The sequence below is a fragment of the Trichomycterus rosablanca genome, chromosome 4, assembly GCF_030014385.1.
Source record: "Trichomycterus rosablanca isolate fTriRos1 chromosome 4, fTriRos1.hap1, whole genome shotgun sequence".
Lineage (NCBI taxonomy): Eukaryota > Metazoa > Chordata > Actinopteri > Siluriformes > Trichomycteridae > Trichomycterus > Trichomycterus rosablanca.
Genome location: NC_085991.1, coordinates 2493315 through 2509224, shown reverse-complemented (window position 1 = coordinate 2509224; position 15910 = coordinate 2493315). Strand labels below are relative to the sequence as shown.

Genomic DNA, 15910 nt, shown 5'->3' with positions numbered 1-15910 from the left:
AACCCTTTAAGATATTTTCTGTCCTGAACTCTGAGTGCTGTGAGGAGGAGAAGAGGAGCGCTGACCCCCGAGTAACGAGTCGGCCGCCGCTAATTACTCCTGCAGTAAGAGATGAATGGATGGATCATCACTTCCCAGGGTCCGGGGTGGGAGATTTGGAGGAGCGTAGGGGGGCAGGATCAGGGGTGTGAGGATCAGGGGTGTGAGGATCAGGGGTGTGAGGATGAGGGACGAGGACACAGCTGCTTAAAACGGAAGCCAACAGTACAGAAGCTCAGATTTGATTCTGAGTCAAAAATGAAACACTGGCGCACGTTTGATCCTGGATTTTGGGGACGGTACATCACTTAAGACTCACGGTCTGGGTTCTAATTCGGTCTGTTTGTGTTTATCTATATAGAAGAAGAAGATTGTTTTTATGTGTACAATCCCACTGCTGCTGCTGGGTGGTGGTAGCTCAGTGGTTAAGTCATAGCTAGTAATCAGAAGGTTGGCGGTTCAAGCCCGACCTCTGCCAAGTTGGCACTGTTGGGGCAGGGCCCTTAACACACAGTTGCCTGCATTGTATTCACAAGTCGCTTTCGGGGGGGCAACAGTGTGCAGCAACAGTTTAGGGATGGCCCTTTCTTATTCCAGCATAAACCCTGACCTCTGGAATGAACCGGAACATCAACTAAGACTCATCTGAGAGTGTTGTTTGAATGGGCACAAATTCCCACAGACATACTCAAAGTCTTGTGAGAAGCCTTCTCAGGAAAGCAACATCAGTTGTTTGAATGGGCACAAATTCCCACAGACGTACTTATAAAGTGTTGTGAGAAGCCTTTTCATAAGAGCGGCTGTTGTTCGAGCTGCCAGCTCACACACACACACACACACACACACACACACACACACACCACCTTCTGCTAATCTCCTTAAGCATCTCCTCCAATTAAACTCCTCCAGCTTCTGTTCAGAAAGATCCAGAGCTCATCAGACGGACCCGGCCGTCCCGGAGAGGTCTCGACCCCGGGCTCCCTTACTCCATCTCGCTCGCGGCCCCCCGCCGTTCTATTACTGCGGCGGGTTCTTGCGTCTTGCTAATCTCTCTTTTCGGGCCCCGATGGCACTCACATTGGCGGCTGATTGGGCAGGCGGTGATGGGCGAGAGGTAGAACGCGGAGATACGTGGAGATGTGGAGACGTCTTAAACCCCACAGTTTTAATAGATGCTTGTTTGGAGTGAATCTCCAGCGATTCTCCTTTCAGGTGCTGAGTGAGGACTCTTCAGTCCAGGGTGAAGTAGAAAAGCGCTCTCAGATTGTTTATGCCAAGTGTTTCATGTGGGCGTCCACTGGTAATGCTCTCATAGCGTCAAATGCTAGCTAATGTCCGAGGAGGGGATCCAGGGTTCGAATCTCGGGGGTGTTATCAACCAGTCTGGTGTCTACATGGCCGTGAGTGGCAAATATCCGAGCATGAAGTGGCCGAAACAGTCGGGGGGTTCTCAGTGCAGGTCCCAAACCCGGATAAAAATAGAAGGGTCGCGACAAGAAGGGCGTCAGACGTAAATGCTGTACCAAGTCCCACATGGACCCACGTGGACCCACAGATCCGCTATGGTGACCCCATATTTAAATACAAAGTTGTTTAAAAAAAAAAATTTAAATGCAATAAAATGACAATTGTACAAAAGAAAAATTAATTTCTATTTTTTTAAAATTTAATATATATTTTATAATTTGTATTTTATATTTTATATAAATAATAAAAAAATTTAATTTAATAAAAATATGTTTATATTTTATCATTTGTAATTGATATTTTATATAAATGAAAGAAAAAATATATTCTAATTTTTAATTACTTTTTATATTTTATAATCTATCATTTATATTTTATGTAAATAAAAGAAAAAATAAATCTTTTTTAAATTAAATTATATTTATATTTTATAATTTGTAATTTATATTTTATATAAATAAATGAAAAAATTAATTTTATTTTTTTAAATATAAATTTTTGTTTTATAATTTGTCATTTTTATTTTATATAAAGAAAAGAAAAATTACATTTTATTTTATTTTAAAAATTAGATTTACAATTTATAATTTATATTTCATATAAATAAAACAAATTAAATTATTTTTTTTAATTATATTTATATTTTATAATTTATAATTTATAATTTATATTATATGTAAATAAAAGAAAAAATACATTTTGTTTTATTTTAAAAATTATATTTATAATTTATATTTTATATAAATAAAAGAAAAAATAAATTCTATTAATAAAAAACTATTATTTATATTTTATATTTATAATTTCAAAAAGTTGTTTAAAAAATAAAATGAAATTCAACTGATTTAAAAATAATTGAAGGTGATCAGCTGTATAGTTTAAAGTAAGCAAACAGAATCAGAATCTCATAAACATAATGTAAAATAAAATAAAATCTTTACCAGGCGTGTTATCCTGGTCAGGGTCAGGGTTATGGACTACCACCAATCAGACACAGCCAGTCACGATCGTGTAGGCACCCGGCCAGCTGATACGAATGTTGAGATTCGAACCCTGATCTGAGCAGAGACGAACTATCGTAACACTCTTCCTGCTCCACCCGAGTGCATAAAAGTGAATAGAATTGTTCTGCTTTGTAAGCCAGTGTATTGTGAGTGTGTGTGTGTGTGTGTGTGTGTGTGTGTGTGTGTGTGTGTGTGTGTTAGATAAATAAATAAAAGTTCAAGGGGAACAAACAGAAAAGAGAGAAAAACACAGACAGTAAACCAGAACGGTAAATAAATACATGAATGGGCTTGTGGGGTGTGTCTGTGCGTGTGTGTGTGTGTTTGTGTTGTTTTTGTGTGTGTGTGTGTGTGTGTGTGTGTGTGTGTGTATGGAACGTCAACTACCAGCCAGGTTATATTTCTCCAACGTGTGTGTCTGCGCTCACACTGAATCTTGAAAGACTGAATGCTGAATGCATGGGCACAAATTCTAACAGATGTGTTCCACCATCCTGTAGAAAGCTTTCCTAGAGGAGTTGAGTCTGTTGTAGTAGCAACAGAAGGGAAGGGGCGGGGGTCGACTCTACAACTCCATATTAATGGATGTTCAACAAGTTCACGGTCAGGTGTCCACATACTTTTGGCCATTTGGTGAATAATAAAGTAGATATGGTGTGTGTGTGTGTGTGTGTGTGTGTGCGTGTGTGTGTGTGTGTGTGTACCGTAGCGCATTCCTGCACTATCACTTCCTCCGTTAATGAGAGTGTAATAAAAGCATCACTCTCTTTTATTACACATTCCAAACTGTACATGTAACCTAGCAACCACACACACACACACACACACACACACACACAACCTCAAACCCACTCGACACCTGTGGGATGAATTGGAACGTCGACTGAGACAGAGGCCTCCTATTCCGGTCATGAGAGTGACCGCACAGATTCCTCTCTTTTGACTAAACCGATGGGCACAAATCCCCACAGGCACACGCCCAAATTTTGTTTACATATGCTGTATGGTCAAAAGTATGTGGACACCTGACCATGAGCTCTTTTGGACTAAATGGATGGGCACAAATCCCCACAGGCACACTCCCAAATTTTGTTAAAGCTTACAGAAGAACAGTGTTCCTAACACTATATGGCCAAAAGTATTTGGACACCTAACTGGACAGGCACAAATCCCCACAGGCGCACTTCCAAATTTTGTTTACATATGCTATATGGCCAAAGGTATGTGGACACCTGACCGTGAGCTTCAGGTCATGATCCTGACCGCACAGATTCTTCACTTTTGACTAAACAGACAGGCACAAATCCCCACAGGCACACCCCCAAATTTAGTTTAAAGCCTTTATAGGAACGCTATATGGCCAAAAGTATTTGGACACCTGACCGTGAGCTTCAGGTCATGATCCTGACCGCATAGATTCTTCACTTTTGACTAAACAGACAGGCACAAATCCCCACAGGCACACCCCCAAATTAAGTTTAAAGCCTTTATAGGAACGCTATATGGCCAAAAGTATGTGGACACCTGACCGTGAGCTTCCGGTCATGATCCTGACTGCACAGATTCTTCACTTTTGACTAAACAGACAGGCACAAATCCCCACAGACACACTCCCAAATTTTGTTTACATACGCTGTATGATCAAAAGTATTTGGACACCTGACCGTTAGCTTCCGGTCATGAGTGTGACCGCACAGATTCTTTTCTTTTGACTAAACGGATGGGCACAAATCCCTACAGGCGCACTCCCAAATTTAGTTTAAAGCCTTTATAAGAAGGGTGTTCCAATACGCTATATGGCCAAAAGTATTCGGACACCTGACCATGAGTTTCACGTCATTTGGGTGACCACACAGATTCTCTTTTGACTTAATGGATGGGCACAAATCCCCACAGGTGCACTTCCAAATTTTGTTTACATATGCTGTGTGGTCAAAAGTATGTGGACACCTTAGCTTATCGAACATCCTATTAAGGCTTCTCACAAGATTTTGAAGTATGTCTGTCGGGATTTGTGACAGTGTTTGTATGACTGTATGATGTTGATGTTTAGATTTCAGAACATTCATGCTGATTCGTGTCTCTTCTTCCTTCCAGCCTGTAAGGCGGGTCACTACAGGGCCTTATTGACGGACGCCGGCTGCTCCAAGTGCCCCCCACACAGCTACTCGGTCCGCGAAGGTTCCACCTCGTGCACGTGCGACAAGGGATTCTTCCGCTCCGAGACGGACCCCGCCTCCATGCCCTGCACCCGTAAGTGGACGCGACCCTGCACCCTACACCTGCTGGCTTTTTACTGAACCAGTGGGCACAAATTCCCACAGGCACACTCCTGAATTCTGTTCAGAAGAACAGTGTTCACATACGCTATATGGCCAAAAGTATTTGGACACCCGGCCATCCTGTTTCGAAAACACATGCTAAGAAGGCCTCTCACTAGGCTTTGAAGTATGTCTGTGGGGATTTGTGCCCGTTCAGTCGATAGATGACAGCGTTTGTACAGTGCAGTTCATTCCAAAGCTAAAAATGACAGATTGTGGAGTGAAATGGGACTCCCCGCTCACGGTCGACATTCCAATTCATCCCAGAAGCATTCAGTATGGTTGACTGAGGGCTTTGGACTAAACCAGTGGGCACAAATTCCCACAGGCACACTCCTAAAATTTGTTTAAAGCTTTCAAAGCTATAAACAGTGTTTATAGGAAAATGAAAAGTTTTTGGACACCTGACCGTCCTGTTTTAAAAACACATGCTAAGAAGGCTTCTCACGAGGCTTTGAAGTATGTCTGGGGGGATTTGTGCCCTTTCAGTCAAAAAATGGCAGCTTTTGTATGGCTGGGTGCTGATGTTGATGTTCCAGTTCGTGCCAGAGCTGAAAACGACCACAAAGTGCAAAAGGGGGAGTGAATTGGGACTCCAGACTCACAGTCGACATTCCAATTCATCCCAGATGCATTCACTGGGGTCGACTGAGGGAAGATGAGGACCATCAACTGGTCAAACCAAGTTTTTATGATTAGGAAGGCATGGTGGCTTGGTGGGTAGCACTGTCGCCTCAGAGCAAGAAGGTTCTGGGTTCGAATCCCTGTGTGGTTTTCTTGCGGGCGTTCCGGTTTCCTCACACAGTCCAAAAACATGCAGCCAGGTTAAATAGGGATACTAAATTGCCCCTAAGTGTGGGTGTGGGCTCTGTGATGGACTGGCAACCTTGCCAAGGGTGTTTCCTACCTTTCAGCCAGTGAACTGCACCCACCGCGACCCTGACCAGGATATAAATGTTGTGTATGAACTGTATGTACTGAAGTGCTCACCAGACTCTTTTAAAAGTGCCCGGAACAATAATGGGTGCGAACATATTTCTGAAAGTTTATGGACAGGGAGTAAAGTCGACCCTGTGGAAGTTTGGAATCTGCTTTGTGGTCCAGACCCCCGGACCAAATTTTCTGGGCCTTTCCGAAACGCGTAAGCGGAAAAAACCTGAAGTTTGTTGGGTTGCGTCTGCTCCAGGGTTCGTCTGACGTGCCTGACATCTCTGTGGAGAGAAATTCAGCGGTGAGCCGGAGCAGCCGGAGCATGTGTGGTCCGAACGGGGCGGCGGGACGAACACATCGGGGCTCAGCTATTAGCGTTATTCCTATCAGCCTCCCACTTACTTACGGTGATGCTGATGGTCTCGTGATCTCCCCCCCCCCACACACACACACACACACACACTGAGCAAACAGCGGGGAAAGCCTGCGGCGACGACTTGCCATAAACTTAATTAGGGCTAAATTCGGCGGCGGCGGGATTACACAAACACTCGCAATAAAAAGGCCGTGAGATTTGCGAGCGCTCGTTTGCTCTCCGGCGCTGAATAAACACCGAGCGGCTTTGATCCGTCTGTAAAAAGCACGTCTGTGTTTCGGGTCTCGGCCTCTCCGGTTACACGGGCTCGATCTGAACCCCCCCCCCCCCCCCCCCCAACCTTCCCTCACGGGCCTGCCGGTGCGGCACAGCTAATCCAGATTTAATTACTCCATTAAATTGAAGGAACAGGGCTGCGTTTCATTTACACTCCCTTTATTATTAGTATTATTATTATTTACTATTGTAGTTACACCGGGCAGGTCACTAATCCATCGTAGGGCTTCCCTTCTCACACACAGCCTGCTGTGTCTGTCTAGACACCAGGCCGGTCGATAGCACTGCAGATATTCTCAGCTATGGTGGGCCAGCTTAACAGACAACAGACATTAATGCTGTTCCACTCGAGCGCCTTGTTATTATTAATATTATTATTACTGATTATCTTTAACCAAAAATAAATATAAGATACATAATTAAGTGGACGGTACGTTTTGCATCATTATCAAGTTAGAGCTTTTTCTTCATTTTTTTTTTTTTTTTTTTTCAAATTGTTTTCTTTTTTTATTTCTTTTTATTATGTTTTTTTATTTATTTATGTATTTCTCTTTTTATTACTTTTTAATATTTAACATCACAGTTTTGTTATTTTTTTCACTTTTTTAAATAATGTTTGTGTATTTTTTCTCATATTTTTTCCTTTTTATTTATTTGTTTATTTAAATTTATTTTTTTTATTTTTTTTATCAGCATTATTTGATACTCACATAAAATGATGCATTTCTTTTTTCCAAATACTTTGTATGTTTATTATCATTACCAAATCTATGCAGCTGTTTTTTTAAATATAGTTTTGTTTTTTTCTCTTTGTGTTACAGTTTTGTTTTCTTTTTTCTACAATTTTTTAATATAATTATTCTTTTTTTCTTTATTTTTTATTTTTCATAAATAACAAGCAGATTAATAACTGAATCATTAATATATTGTTTTGTTCCCAAATTAAAACTATGCAGTCATCAAGTATTGAATTAAAAGTGTAATTTAAATCATGATTTTCTATTTTTATTAATTTTTATTTATTGTTTGTATTTTTCTTTCTTTCTTGATATTTTTTTTATATCATGCATTAATTCAAAATTTAATTACATAAACATCTTATTAAAATAATGCAGATTTAATATTAAAATTTTCTTATTTTCACGTTTAAACATTTTTTTTTTTTTCTTCTTATATTTTTTGTTTCGTTTTTTCGTTTTTGAATTTTTTTTCCATTTTTTTTCTTTTTTCTTTTTTTTTCTTTTTAAATTTTTTTCCATTTTTTGTTTTGTTTTTCTTTTTTTGTTTCCATTTTTTGTTTTCTTTTTTATTTATTTTTTCTTATTTAAATCTTTTTCATTTTTTTTGTTTACAATTTCTTTTTAGTTTTTTTTTCTTTTATTTTCTTTTTTCCATTTTTTTCTTTTGTTTTAGATTTTTTTTTTTTTTTAGTTTTTGATCTGCATCATTAGATGCTCACATAAAATAAATATAGATTTTGTTCCTGACCACCCACCCTCTGTTCCTCTCCGTCCCCTCAGAGCCACCGTCCGCCCCGCAGCACCTCATCTCCAACGTGAACGAGACCTCGGTGAACCTGGAGTGGTCGGTGCCGGCGTTCTCCGGCGGCCGGCAGGATCTCACCTACAACGTCGTGTGCAGGCGCTGCGGCCCGGACGGACAGAGGTGCGAACCCTGCGGCGTCTGGGTGCACTTCACGCCGCAGCAGCTCGGCCTCCGGAGCACCCGCGTGTCCATCAACGAGCTCCAGGCGCACACCAACTACACCTTCCAGGTGTGGGCGGTGAACGGCGTGTCCCCGCAGAGCCCGGGGCCCGAGCAGGCCGCCTCGGTCACCGTCACCACCAACCAGGCCGGTGAGTGCTGCTGTCCGTCCTGGTTACCCGTCTGTGGGAACAGTTTGGGGAGTTTCCTTTCCTGTGTGCTGTGGTTTGTTTCGGTGTGATAGAACCTGACCGGCCTGAATCGGAATGCTGACTGAGACCGTCTGACCTCACCGATGCTCTCGTGGCTTCTTCCATCAGCCAGCGCATGTGGTTGTAATTTTGGCCCGTCCACATACTTATGGCGGCGCGGTTAATGATATAATGAGACGTGTCAATACAATGCATTACAACGTTAACGACTAGCAGCATGCTAACCACGTGGCGTTAGGTGTGAGGCTAATTTATAGCATGCTACAAAGTGCTAGCACTCATATAAAACAGGCTAAGTAAATGTGAGTGTCAGGAGCCATTACGCTAACAATAAACTGATTGTGTGTGTGTGTGTGTGTGTGCACTCCCATTGTGCTCGTTTGTTAGCGGCGAGTGTGTGAAGTTTACAGAGTGTTTAATGACAGGCAGGACGGAGCTTCGTGTCAGGATTAGCGTGGGTGAATGTTAGCTAATGCCCAGCACACCTGTGCTAGCTCACTACCGCTAATCTGTCTGTGTTTAGCATTTACAGCCCAGACGCAGCTGGACGTTCCAGTGCTTTGTTTTGTTGTTAAAGTTTTTTTACGTGGTTTTATTAGCCTGGATTTTTATGTTTCTTTATAAGGATTTTATCTGTGTTTTTAGTATTTTGTTTTATAACTTTTTTGTTTTGTTTTCTTTTAGTTTTGCTTTTTATTGGGGCTTTAAATCTTAGAGTTTCAGTTTTATTGATGTTGTAGATAAAAATGTGTGACAGAAATCAGAAAATTTATTGTTTTTAATTGTGGTTGTTTCTGCAAAAAAAATATATTTTTTTTATTTTTCTTATTTCTTTTTCTCTTTCCTTCTTTCTTTCTTTCTTTCTTTCTTTCTTTTTCTTTCTTTTTTCTGTTTCTTTGTTTCTTTTACTTTCTTTTTCTTTCTTTTTCTTTATTTATTTATTTTTCTTTATTTATTTTCTTTATTTATTTTTCTTTATTTATTTTCTTTATTTATTTTTCTTTATTTTTTTAATTTTTTAATTTTTATTTCTTTCTTCATTTTTCTTCATTTATTTATTTTTCTTTTTTTCTTAATTTTTAACTTGGTTTTTTAAATTGATTTTGAATGACTGGAAGCCTTTCTCTCGACTTTTCTTAATCATTATTTTTTTCCTCTGGTTTTCCAGCTCCCTCTCCGGTTTCTTCCATCCAGGCCAAGGACATCACACGGCACAGCGTGTCCCTGGTGTGGCTGCAGCCCGAGAGACCCAACGGCGTCATCCTGGAGTACGAGGTCAAGTACTACGAGAAGGTGAGCGGGGTGTCCGGGAATCATGGGAAATGTAGTACAGGATTGTAAGCTAATAGTGCACATTAAAAATGAAGCTGTGGGGGGTGAAGGTCGGGGGTTCTGGGACGGCGTGAGGGAGGTTTAGAAGTTCTGCGTCCCGCGGCGTGGTCCCGCGGCGTGGTCCTGCGTTCTGCTCCAACATCTACAGGCCGAGCCGTGGGGGGCGTGAGGAACACTCTCGCTCCTCTCTGGCTTTAGTGGAGTGGTTTCATTGCACAAACACATTCGGTTCCACCCGTGGGAGGCGAGAGAACAATAAACCGGGGCTTTGTTTCTCTTTGTGCTTTTGAATCAGCTGGTTTGTGGTTTCTTCTCGTCTCGTCTGCAGCTAAAATCTCCTCTCTGTTCTTTCATCCACCCAGAGTTCCGATTCAGCTAAACAAAAACGTCTCATCACAGGGGAGAGTCCTGCACCCTCAGGAATCAGGATCGTCTTATAAATAATTAAATAAAATAAAGGAAAATAAAGAAATAAAACAAAAACGTCTCATCACAGGGGAGAGTCCTGCACCCTCAGGAATCAGTGTCGTCTTTACACTGATTCATTTTCTGTAATTAATTTAAATAATACAATTAATAAAATCAATAAATAAAATAATAATAATAAAATAATAATAATGATATTAATAAATATAATAATGAATATAATAAAGAAATGAATATATTATTATATTGTTAATAAAATAATAGTAAGAATTATTATTATTATAAATTATTATAATTAGAATTAGAAGAAGTATAAATTCAATTATATATAATATATTTTTTAATTTATTTCAATTAAAAAAACTTTATTATAATATTAAATAACAATAATAAATAATAGTAATAATAATAAAAAAATTAAAAAGCTTTATTTCAATATTTAATAATAATAATAATACATATACTAACAATAACAACATTCATAATAATAATAATAATAATAATAATAAATTAATAAAACTGTAATAATAATAATTAAAAAAATAAAAATAAATAAATAATAATAATATTTTGTAAAACACCAACAAAATAGTAATAATAATAATAATGACAGTAATAATAATAATAATAATATTTTGGGTGAATTTTGTGTACATTTTGTTTAAATTGTTTTAAATTTTTAACATTTTTAATATTAGCTTGACTGTATTGTAGGTTGAATGAAGAAATGAATGATTGAATGAGTGAGTGAGTGAGTGAGTGAGTGAATAAATGAATGGGTTAAACGATCTGTCTGTCTCGCCCCATCAGGATCAGAACGAGCGCAGCTATCGCATCATGAAGACCTCCTCCCGCAGCGCCGACATAAAAGGTCTGAGTCCGCTCACCTCCTACGTCTTCCACGTCCGCGCCCGTACCGCCGCCGGCTACGGTGAATTCAGCGCCCCCTTCGAATTCATGACCAACTCAGGTGGGTACAACCAACAAGCTCTTGGTTAGGTGTCCACATACTTTTGTCCTGGAAAGACTTTTTCTGACTGGCTGTTATTATTGATCCAGTTCCTTCTCCCATCATCGGTGATGGTGCCAACTCCACGGTTCTCCTGGTCTCGGTTATCAGCAGTGTGGTTCTGCTGCTCGTCTTCATCGGGGTCTTCATCATCGGCCGCAGGTATGAGGCTCGTCTTTCCACACTGACTGTAAAGTTCCTCCTTCAGAACTGGGCTTAAGCTTTGTTACTGGTATATGTAGCTCTGATACTAGAATGTGTAGCTTTGGTACTGGATCTAGAGTCCAGCTTTGGTACTGGTACATGCAGCTTTGGTACTGAAACTTATGTCCAGCTATGGTACTGGATCTGGACTCCAGCTATGGTACTGGAACTAGAGTCTAGCTTTGGTTCTGGAACTGTACTTTAGCTTTGGTGCTAGATCTAGACCTCAGCTTTGGTACTGGAATGTGTCATTTTAATACTGGAAATTGACTCTAATTTTGGTACTGGAACTGGAGTACAGCTTTGTTACTGGTACATGTAGTTTTGGTACTGGTACATGCAGCTTTGGTACTGGTACATGTAGCTTTATTACTGGAACTGGAGTCCAGCTTTGGTACTGGAACCGAAGTCCAGCTATGGTACTGTAACTGGACTCAAATTTTGGTACTGGAAGTAGAGTCCAGCTTTGGTACTGGTACAAGTAGCTCTGATACACCAGCTGTGATAGTGGAACATGTAGTTTTGGTACTGGAACTGAAGTCCAGCTTTGGTACTGGAACTGGACTCCAGCCTTGTACTGGAACTAGAGTCCAGCTTTGGTACTGGTACAAGTAGCTTTGGTACTGGAACATGTAGCTTTGATACTGGAACTGAAGTCCAGCTATGGTACTAGATCTGGACTACAGTTTTGGTACTGGAACTGGACTCCAGCCTTGTACTGGAACTAGAGTCCAGCTTTGGTACTGGTACAAGTAACTCTGATACTGGAACTGGACTCCAGCCTTGTACTGGTACAAGTAGCTCTGATACTGGAACTGGACACCAGCTGTGATACTGGAGCATGTAGCTCTGATACTGGAACTGATACTCTGCCAGTAGACTGGTAGCTAATAAAAAAGACACAGTTCCAGTTACCTGGAGCTACAGGAACAGTTCCTGTGTGCTGTGATCAGTAAGGCGTCTCAGGTGAGCGCTTGTGTTCCTCACGTCGAGTGACACTGTAGCTTTATCAGCTGTGATAATCACCTCACTGCCCCAAATTCCATCACATCCTAATGAAAGGCTCCTTTGTTTCCTAAAAGCTCCCATTAGGCACTTCCTGCCCCTCTCTATTCACAGAGGGGCGACACCCCGCTGTCTCACTTTTCCTCACCTGTCCTCACCTGATTTAACCCCTAACCGACAGCGACCAGAACCGAGGGGCAAACCCGGGTCCTGGGGATGTGTGTCACTGACACACTATAGTTCAAACACCTTCGTTTGCTGTCTGTGGGGAGTTTTACAGGTTCTCCACACGTTCCTTGAAACATGGAATGTAAATTGGCTGCTCCAAATGGCCCACACACACACACACACACACACACTGCCCCACCCACCTCAGGGGGCGTTTATCATCACCAGGCTGCACCAGAGAAACAATAATAACAACCACATTCCTGAAAAGGGTGCACAGGCTCGCCCAGGTGACCCCGCAGTCAGGGGTGTGTGTGTGTGTGTGTGTGATGGAGCTCCTGCCGTTCTGACCAAGTGACCCCAGAGCTTTTGGTAGTGGGGGGTGAAGATTGGTCATGTACGTGTGCGTGCGTTTGTGTGAGTGTGTGTGTGTGGGAGGAGGGTGTGTGTGTGTGTGTGTGTGGGAGGAGAGTGTGTGTGTGTGTGTTTGGATAAGGTTGACTGTTCTAACCACTTCCTGAGTCTCAATTCAATTACATTCAATTGAAGGTTCTTTATTTCTGACAAACAACAGTTCACTTCTGATGCACCGACTCAGGTTACACAGGGTGTGTGTGTGTGTGTGTGTGTGTGTGTGTGTGTGTAAACAGCACTGTAAAATAAAACATGATAAATAATGAACTCATTTAAACTCAAAGAATTAAATAATAATAATAACAATAAAGAAAAGAACAATAATAACAGTATTAAGGAAAACAAAACAAAACTTAATACTAAAGGAAAAAATTAATAAAAAATAATTTTATGTCCCATTGCACATCTTATTTGAATGTATATATTTAGATTTTTTTGTGGTTTTACTAATGTTTTAATACTGTAGTTTCAGTTTTAGGTTTTTCTTCTTTTTTATTATTTTGTATTTGTTTATGATTTTTTAATTATTATTTCAGCTGTTTTAATGTTTGACCTTTGAAAAAACAAACCATGTTGACTAAACAAGATTTTTTTTTTTGCTTTTTCAATTTGGTTCATATTATTTTGTAATTTTTGGTACTTTTGAATTCTTGTGAATGTAATAACTGTATAATCAACTAAATTTAAAAGCAGTTTTAGAAGAAACAATTTTTTTTACATAGACACTTTTTAGAATAAAATAATAAAAACAGCAAAGAAAAATAGTAAATAATAATAATTAATATTAATTAAAATAATACTAAAGAAAAAAATAAATAAAAATATATTTTTTGTAAACATACATTACAATTTTAAGTTCTACTGCATGTTTTATTTGTATGTATATATTTAGATTTTTTTGTGGTTTTACTAATTTTTAAATAATTTTTTACTTTTAGTTTTACATTTTTTGAAAAAACAAACCACATTGTTTAAAAAAAAACATTTTTATGCTTTTTTAATGAGGTTCGTATTTTTATTGTTTATTTTATTTTGTAACTTTTGGTACTACTGGATTTGTAATAATTTTATAAGCAGCTAAATTTAAAAGAAGAAACAAAAGAAAAATGTGTCAAGTCTTTTACATCAACACTTTTTGGATCAAAACAAACAAAGTAATAAAGAAAAAATAGTAAAAATAATACTAAAGGAAAAGAATAAATAAAAATATATTTATTTGTAAACATACATTACAATTTTGACTTCCATTGCACATCTTATTTGCATGTATAAATTTAGTTTTTTTTTTTTTTTTAGTTTATTTATTTATTAATTTTTACTAATACTGAAGATTCAGTTGTTTTTTCTTGCTTTATTTTTTATGTATTTTATTTAATTTTTTTTTCTTTGAATTTTTGCGATGGTGTGAAAGTGGAAGAGCTGCTTTCATGTTTGACCTTTGATAAAACAAACCACGTCCACTAAACGAAAAATCAGTTTTGTGTGTGATTTTAATTCTCACCTTTTGTGTTATTATTATTTTAGGAGGAGTAAATACAGCAAAGCCAAGCAGGATTCGGACGAGGAGAAGCACCTCCATCCAGGTACTGCCGTGCACTTATATTATTTCTGAACGTTCACACACTCGGGGGGGGGATGGAGGGGGGACGTGGAGACGGGTGTCGTCTCAGCCAGACAGGAGCCAGCGGGAAGCGCGGCGGGAATTGAAAACACATGTTGCCCCGTTTGTTGTCGCGCGTTTCCTAACCCTCCCTTGTGCGTCCGTCCGCAGGGGTGCGGATCTATGTGGACCCTTTCACGTACGAGGACCCCAACCAGGCCGTCCGCGAGTTCGCCAAAGAGATCGACGCCTCCTGCATTAAGATCGAAAAGGTCATCGGGATTGGTAAGGAGCCTCCGGCTGCGCTTTATTCTGACCAGCGTTGTTTTACGCTCCTGTACTGAATGAAACCCCGTTCCTCAGGTGAATTTGGGGAGGTGTGCAGCGGCCGCTTGAAGATGCCCGGCAAGCGCGAGATCTGCGTCGCCATCAAGACCCTAAAAGCGGGATACACGGAGAAGCAGAGGCGGGACTTCCTGAGCGAGGCGAGCATCATGGGACAGTTCGACCACCCCAACATCATCCGGCTGGAGGGAGTCGTCACCAAATGTGAGCTTTCGCACCCCTTTAACACCCCTTTAACGACCCTAATGCCCACCAGAGTTGGTTTAGTGCCCTAGATTTAGGACGGGGCCGTGGTAGGACAGGGTCGTGTTACATTTACAGTTACAGTAAACAGTCTGAGCAATTGAGGGTTAAGGGCCTTGCTCAAGGGCCTAACAGCAGCAACCTGGATGTAGTGGGGCTTAAACCAGCGACCTTCTGAGTACTAGTCCAGTACCTTAACCACTAGGCTTGCTCGTGTTAGTGCTGCAAAGCTCCAGGGTCCTAAAGGCCTCGGTTTAACCTGCATGAACGTACCAGTGAGTACATTTGCGCCTCTTGATCACCTATTGGTTCGAGTAATGGAGTCAGCTGGCGACTGTGATGCCCGGCACAGACTGACACCCTGTGGGTACAAAGTCTACCCTGCAAGCTGTGTTTCTAAAATGAAAAGAGGGGTGATAATGAAGCCACTACGACCCCAAACGAGGTTTCCAGTGACTACCTAGACCCAGTATAATCACCATAAAGGGTGCAGGCGGTTCAGACCCCGAGTTTGGAGTGTAGGTGGTGCCCAGAACCCGCTCCAGTCCAGCAGAACCTTGGAAAACTCGACCAGTCGACATTCTGACGTTTCTGACAGCTAAAGCTTCGGTTTGGCACCGAGCATCGAAAGCCCCCTCGAGTGCAGTTCTTCTGCTCCGTTTTCTGAATTACATCTCGCAACGTGATCAGCGTTTGGCACCGAATCCGCTGCCCCCTTACGCTCCCCCTCCGTCAAAATCAAGCTTGTCTGTTTCGATACCCGCTGCTCTTTTCCAGAGCCGGGTCTTGGCAGCCGGGCGGCTCGGACGCTACGTATTCTTATATTGACGTATCG

General features: G+C 40.5%; 1 protein-coding gene across 2 annotated transcripts in view; it reads left to right on the top strand.

The window, feature by feature from the left end:
• Nucleotides 1–15910, top strand: part of epha4a (eph receptor A4a) — a 52497-nt gene that overhangs the window by 27612 nt on the left and 8975 nt on the right. For both annotated transcript variants that reach the window (XM_062993794.1, XM_062993795.1), the window contains exons 4-11: nucleotides 4608–4763; nucleotides 7934–8269; nucleotides 9498–9622; nucleotides 10898–11057; nucleotides 11147–11258; nucleotides 14412–14470; nucleotides 14659–14772; nucleotides 14851–15036. In XM_062993794.1, the coding sequence (XP_062849864.1) occupies nucleotides 4608–4763; nucleotides 7934–8269; nucleotides 9498–9622; nucleotides 10898–11057; nucleotides 11147–11258; nucleotides 14412–14470; nucleotides 14659–14772; nucleotides 14851–15036 (1248 nt within the window). The remainder of the gene's footprint in view (nucleotides 1–4607; nucleotides 4764–7933; nucleotides 8270–9497; nucleotides 9623–10897; nucleotides 11058–11146; nucleotides 11259–14411; nucleotides 14471–14658; nucleotides 14773–14850; nucleotides 15037–15910) is intronic.